This window comes from Protopterus annectens, chromosome 13.part0, assembly GCF_019279795.1.
Source record: "Protopterus annectens isolate FY-2018-M chromosome 13.part0, PAN1.0, whole genome shotgun sequence".
NCBI lineage: Eukaryota > Metazoa > Chordata > Ceratodontiformes > Protopteridae > Protopterus > Protopterus annectens.
Window position 1 is genome coordinate 72,231,487 of NC_056747.1, and position 7,500 is coordinate 72,238,986.

The following is a 7,500-nucleotide window of genomic DNA, read 5'->3' on the forward strand; positions in this document are numbered from 1 at the left end:
CACACACACACACACACATATATATATATATATATAATTGTCTATGTATATTTATTTATATATATATATATATATATATATATATATATATATATATATATATATATATATATATGTAAACACACACACACACACACACACACACACACACACACACACACACACACACATACACACACACTCACCACACACACACACACACACACACACACACACACACACACACACACACACACACACACACACACACACACACACACACACATTCTTTTCTATACTGCCTGTCCTTGTCTTGTGATGGGTGTAGTGGTAGCAAGTTGGATAGGGAGCAAGGCAGACCAGACTCCCTTTTCAACAGTATGAGTTTCCAGCTCCTGCTCTATAATCCACACATATTCTTAGGTAAGTTGAGAGTTCTAACCCCCCCAATCTGCCCTCTGCCTACTCCAATGCTACCAGCAAGGAAGGTGTGCCTGTGATATGCCAGCAGGGGAGCATCCCCACATGGTACAAAACCACCTCAGCTGACTCCACTTAACACAGAGAAACGGTGGCTGTACTCTGAGGTCATCCCAGAATGAAAAAGCTCCTAACTCTTTTACAGAAAGTGAGTCTAGCTCCTCTGTGAATGAACCTCATTTCTACAGCTTTTGCCAATGAACTCATCCTTTCATGCAGTACCTAAAGCTCATGACTATATGTGAGGATAGGTACACTAACTGTCATTTGACTTTTGTTTCACCACCGTAGTTTGGGACAATGCTTGTACTGCTGTCACCATTATATCAGTCTGCTGGTCAGTCTCCAGATCACCTCTGCCCTTACATGTGGAACAAGCCCCCGAGGTATGTAAATGTCAATATCCAAAGAGGCTGCTTACCTATCAACTGGATACAGCAGTCCACAATCATGACTTCTGATATGGAATGCTAATTTCCAACCCAGGTAGTTTGCACTCAGCAACAAATCACTTTAGTGCATCCTGGAGATCCCAGCACCTTGAGACTTGACGGCACAATGTCATCTGCAAACTACAAACATGCAGTCCTCATGTTCCCAAATATAATACTTTTTAGATACTGTCTGTACTTTAATATCCTGTCTATAAAAATCAGAAATGGCAAAGAGACAAAACACACCCTTGGCAGAGTACTCTGGCAACAATTAGGTAATGACTTATATATATATATATATATATATATATATATATATATATATATATATATATATATATATATATATATATATATATATACATATAAATATATATATATATATATATATATATACACATACATAAATATATATATATATATATATATATATATATATATATATATATAGTTTACTATTGTTTGTTCAAATGGCAAAACATTTGCTGTTCAAAACAACAAAAAGTAAAACCGAACAAAAACATTCCGAATGGCCACAATGTCGACCCAAATGAAAGACACATTTGAGTCGACATCATTACCGAAACCAGTAACAAAGCACAGTTCACCTGCTGAGAAATCCAATCCTTTAATGTAGAATACAAAGGATAAACATGAGCGCTTTCGTCTGCATAAAAACAAACTTCATCAGATAAAATCCCACTAAAACTGACATATTTTATAAAAAGTGCTTAACCAATGAAAATTTTACATTAATAATTCAATTAATCAATAAAATTCTTAAAATCCTGGCATTCTAATTTTAAAGAAACAAAGATATATTGGTTTGTTATATATGTAAATATACACACACTTCAAACAAAACAAAACAAAATGATAGTGCACCCTGAAAAAAATTTTTTAAAAATTATTATTATATAAGGAAATAGTCTGCATACATTATAGCATAAATGTAGTTTAATAATTTATATATAGTTCTTTCATCTAGTGTGTTTAGAAATGTATCTACCCTCTTTAAAGTATATTTGCCTTTCCTATTAAAATGGCTTTGATATTTATATATTCATTTAAGCCTGGAAAAATGTTAGATTTTAATCTTAACTGCCATCTGACTTCCTTCTGCAGTAAAATATTTTTAGCATCTCCTCCTCTAGTTTCCAGGTTAACAATATCTATGATGCCAAATTTGAAAGATGGAACAGGTTGACACATGGTGGTGTGTTTATATAAGGCACTTGTTTCCTTTTTAATTTTTATGTCATTCTTATGTTCGTAAATCCTTTCTTTTAAATGACGTTCAGTTTTGCCCACGTAATAACATGGGCAGTGACAACAGGTTGCCAAATACACCACCATGGAGGTGTAACAATTCCCCCTGCAAAATTTGACTACTGTGTTCAACCCATTGTTCAAAGTAATACTGTTGGAAGTATTGATAGAAGAACATTGGGCACATCTACCACATGGGTGAGTACCCCTAGAATTTTTATAGGAATAATCTCTTCCTTCCAACATTTTCAGCAGGTGAACTGTGCTTTGTTACTAGTTTATTCTCCTCAGTTTTGTGGTAATCATTACCGAAACCATCACACAAAAGCCGTATAGGAGCTGCTGTAAATCAGACTCCTATACGACATATCACGTTTTTGCCCCCTGCTACTAATATATTCTAACTCTGAGATCGTACTACAGTGGGGATATGGATGAATTTCTAATTCCCACTGTACCGCCATCTCTGTGTAGATAGTCGAATACACTTATACAGATGCACTACTGCATTCACATGTGTGTTCGACTATCCCATCCATTTAAATTTTGTGCACGACATTCTGATTTCTGCCAACAGACTGTTGTTCGCACAAACAATAGTAAACCTATATATATATATATATATATATATATATATATATATATATATATATATATATTATATATATATGGGATGCATATACAGTTATTACTGAAATACTTCACAGTTACCTAATTTATTAAAATAGTTGTTAGCTACAAACATGAAACAACAACAGCATTTAAAAACACACAAAATAACAGTTGTGTAAGATGCTGCAAGGCCCTCCCTACAGTACATACTTCTTACTTAACCATTACATATACAACAGTTAGACATGTAAACACTTCAGGAAAAAAGGGCTTTAATTTTCAATTTCATTAAAAACCCTACATGATTCCAGTCAACCATTTTCTATCATGATGACACATAACACCCAATCCCACGTTCTCTCTCTGGCTCCACCAGTTCCCAGGTCTATAACAAAACCCGGGTCACTTGACTCACACTGGGCCTTTATCTATCTGCATCTTTATCTTTATCTAATTTCTGCAGCTTTCTCTTTTCTCAGCTAGCATTATTTGATGACATTCTTAATATTTAGAAATGATGCAAGAAAATATTGACTACATCCAGAAACGTGGCTGAAGAAAATGTACAAGGCACATAAAACCTGGCACACCCTCTCCCATTTTATTTATATGCAAATCCTAGCTAACAAAAAACATATTTCCTCCCCACTTGATTAATATTACATTTGATTCTCAATATACTGTTATATTATCTTAAATGCAACACCCATTCAGGAATGCTGCTTCTAAGCATTCACTGCATTTAGTTAAAAAGCCAACTAGAATTTCACTTCTCAGGTAGCATAATGCATCCACTTGATTTTGCACATTTCATCTGAAAAGTAGAAGTCAGCCATGGTGGTGCAGGAGTTAGCATTCTTGCCTCACAGCAAGAGGTTCTCCAGTTCGGTTCTCACCTGGAGTGCCTTCTGTGCGGAGTCTGCATGTCACCCAGTGGTTGGCATTGTTGCCTCACAGCAACAGGTTCTCCAGTTCGATTCTAACCTGGAGACCCTTCTGTGTGGAGTCTGCATATCTTTCCTGCAGTCAAGTGAGTTTTAAAGACATGCAGTATGTGCATGTGTGTGCATGTGCCTTCTGTGTAGGTTGGGCATTGGGCTGGCAACTCGACACCGTAAAAACTCCACTGCCAATCAATCTGTAGATCAGTGATCCACTGTGGCGACCACTAACGGAAGAAGACGTAAGACACTGCTTGTATCTGAAAAGTGGAAACTAATTAACGTCACTAATTCAGGCAGTAGTATAGCTTTATGGGTTAATGGTTACATGTGCTAACAGTTTATACACTGTAGGCTTGGCAGTCTCTAGTTCCATAATGCGTCGTCCTACAGATGTCTCTTAGTCATGCCGATCTTCCTTTGCTGCCCATGAAAACAGGCACCTGTGGAATCATTTGGAGTTTTTTTTTATTTTTAGGTCTTTCTTCTCCCTCCATTTTTCAAATTTATGCACATTCCATTCTCATCATCCCTCTGTCCATGTTATTTCTGGTGCTGCTTTTCAGCATTCTAATGTGCATACAGAGACAGAACATTCTGAATCACATGTAACACTTAAAATATGATGTCTCAAACTATCTTTATGAAAAGTTTAAAATTTTCTGCTCTTTTGATCAAGCCATGTCTCTTTGTGAGTGGTTTAAATATGCATTCTTATGTTCCCTTTTGACTCCTACAACCTTTCTAACATAATCTGCCCACATTAAGTAATCTAGCCATTCTTAATACGGCTGTGAAAGGATTTTGTACAGAAGCAATTCTTTTGTCTGTTTAGCTTAACATACTATGTCCACTTATAGCTATTATATAACTTCTAATTGTGACTTATCCACTTTGGTTTTTTGGACCTGATTTGGCATTTCTTGTTCTCAGTAGTACATGAACATTTTCTTTTTCTGGGGCATCCTACTTACCTAACTAATTTAGTAATTAAATAAAACAAAGTAACCAAACAAAAAATACAATTACAAGGCAGGTCGTCTGCCTCACTTGGTATTTATAATTGCCTCCAGATGAGTACATTGCACTTTGAGTTTCTATTTCTCAGTTGAATGGCTTTGCATTAAATCCAAACAACAGGACTGTTAATCATGCCCTTCCTGTCTTAAAAAAAAAAACTTTGAGTGAAATAATGTCATTAGCAAGAATGATTCTGTTTCTGAAAGAAATCAAATATTTTCAGTTCTAGAGATGTGCCATACAATTTAATTATTGACTCTGACACATAAAGCAGGTAGCATTCATATTTTGATAAATGTGACATATACTTTCATTTTATGTCTATATGTGTTACTTCAGTCATCTAACCTGTTTTGCATTTCAAAGACCCTTCTCAACCTCCATAACAAGGGAAAATAGACATCCCAGCATGACACTTGAGATGTTTTTTGACTTCTGTGCCTGTATAGGATGCAGTGATGTCAATGTGGTCCATCTGCGTGGGCTATCTACCATGCATGAACTGCACTCTGGACAATATTATGACATTTCCCATCTGCTTTGCCTACCTGGGCTATAGCCCCTGGTCTTTACTGAGGGATTTTTCTAAGACAAAAACAGCCACCCCTTCAAACCAGGTTCATTGCCATCCATTGCTAGCACTGTCGATGAGACTTTTTCCTCCTACTGTATCTCCAGATTACCAGATAAAGACTATATATCTGATTTAGATACTTTTGTGAAGCAGTCCCATTTGCTGTAAACATATGTTATGTATATTCTACAGCTGTGTGGCTATGCTTTTTGACTGCAAGACGGGCTAGATATTTAAGGAGAATGTGGTTATCTTGGCTCCATTTTACTTGTTTTAGACATTATAGGACTGTACATGTTGTCAATAAAGGAAAATTTGGCAACAGTTTCCTAGTTTATTCATTCTGTTCCTGAATTTGAGCAGATGTGCCTGTCTTGATATACCAGATGGTACTGAATATGATTGTATTAAAATATTAACTTTTTTAAAATGGACAGTCAAATGAAGGAATAATCCAGAATGTGCAGACGTGAGATTCTCATGCCTTTACGTACCTCAACTGGACAGCCTGCAGGAGTTGGGAGTCGTTGGTTACTTTTCAAAAGTTCCAGTAAATTAGTTACGATCTGGATTTGCTTCTCAAAGCCCATCATTCTCAGAAACTCCTGGATAAAGTTTAAAAGAGACAAGCAAATGTTAAAGGAAGAAACAAACAAGCGTTAAGACTATACAGCTAATGATAAGAATTAAAAAGTGACACCCTGCACCCTTTATGGGATACATTTTAAGGAAAAGTGACAGTACAGTTTTAAGGACATACATCAGTATTTTTCTTTCCAAGAAGAACTGTCAGAAGTAAAACAAAAAGCAATACAACCACTGTCAAAGATAAAGCAAAGGGTAAAAACATCACAAAACAAACCATTTAATAAAAACTGCAAGAAAAACCTAGCCAAGCTAGAATTTTCACTGTGTGATACCTTAAACAACCTAAAATATAGGCCCATGGGATATATGCAAATGATCGCTCATGGACATTGTGTTTCAGCTACATGCATTCAGAAGCCATGTATCCAAAACATTTAATGTCCTTACGGTGTCATTTGCATATATCCCATGATCTTCTATTTTAGGAGGTTTTAAAGTGTCAGACAATGAAAACTCTAGCTTGCCTGTTTTTTTCATGCATTTGTGTGTGTGTGTGTCTGTGTGTGTGTGTGTGTGTGTGTGTGTGTGTGTGTGTGTGTGTGTGTGTGTGTGTGTGTGTGTGTGTGTGTGTGTGTGTGTGTGTATGTATATATATATATATATATATATATATATATATATATATATATACATAGAGAGAGAGAGATACAGTGAATACAAAAGGTTTACACACATCTGTTAAAATGCCAAGTTTTTGTGATATAAAAAAATGAGACCAAAATAAATAATTTCAAAATTTTTCCCACCTTTAATGTGACCTATAACCTGTACAATTAAATTGAAAAACAAACAAATCTATTAGGGGAAAAATATAAAAAATCAAAAACGTACAATACGCTGGTTGCATAAGTGTGTACACCCTTAAGCTAATACTTTGTTGAAGCGCCTTTTGATTTAATGTTGATTTTATAGCTACAGTGAGCAGGATATGGCAAAATGAATATATATATATATATATATATATATATATATATATATATATGTATATATATATATATATATATATATATATATATATATATATATATATATATATATATATATATACAGAGAGAGAGAGAGAGAAGTTTCACACTAAAACTTTTCATGTCAAAGAAGTATATTAAGAAATTCACTGTAGGACCATAACTTTTGAGTTTATCCTAGACTTTCAGTGCTCTGATTTTAAGATGGTACCCAACACTGATGGAAGAATGAGGAAGGAATCCTTCTAACAACAAGAGACAGACAACACTTGCAAACATTACAAATACGCATTAATCCAGAGGAGAGTCACAGAATAAACAGAGCGCTAATTCTTTGTGCTAACAAAGGTATGGCTGTGAAGCAAAAAGCATGATTTAAGTGCTATTAGCAGCAATGTAATCACACATTTACATGATTAAGGAAAAATAGATCAGAAGCATGGCTTACTGCTCAAGGGAGTTCGCCATATGCAGTTAAGCTAATAAGAAATGATAGCAAGGAAGGTGGACGTGGGAAGGGATGTACAAAACTCCCTAGAGCAGCTAAGAGGGGTCTAAGGCAAGCAGAGAGAGAATGA

General features: G+C 35.4%; 1 protein-coding gene across 1 annotated transcript in view; it reads right to left on the reverse strand.

Annotated features, from left to right (window-relative positions):
- LOC122817593 (tyrosine-protein kinase JAK2-like) overlaps positions 1–7,500 on the reverse strand; it is an 876,396-nt gene that overhangs the window by 49,600 nt on the left and 819,296 nt on the right. The window contains exon 23 of the mRNA XM_044090632.1: positions 5,804–5,914. Within this exon, the coding sequence (XP_043946567.1) occupies positions 5,804–5,914 (111 nt within the window). The remainder of the gene's footprint in view (positions 1–5,803; positions 5,915–7,500) is intronic.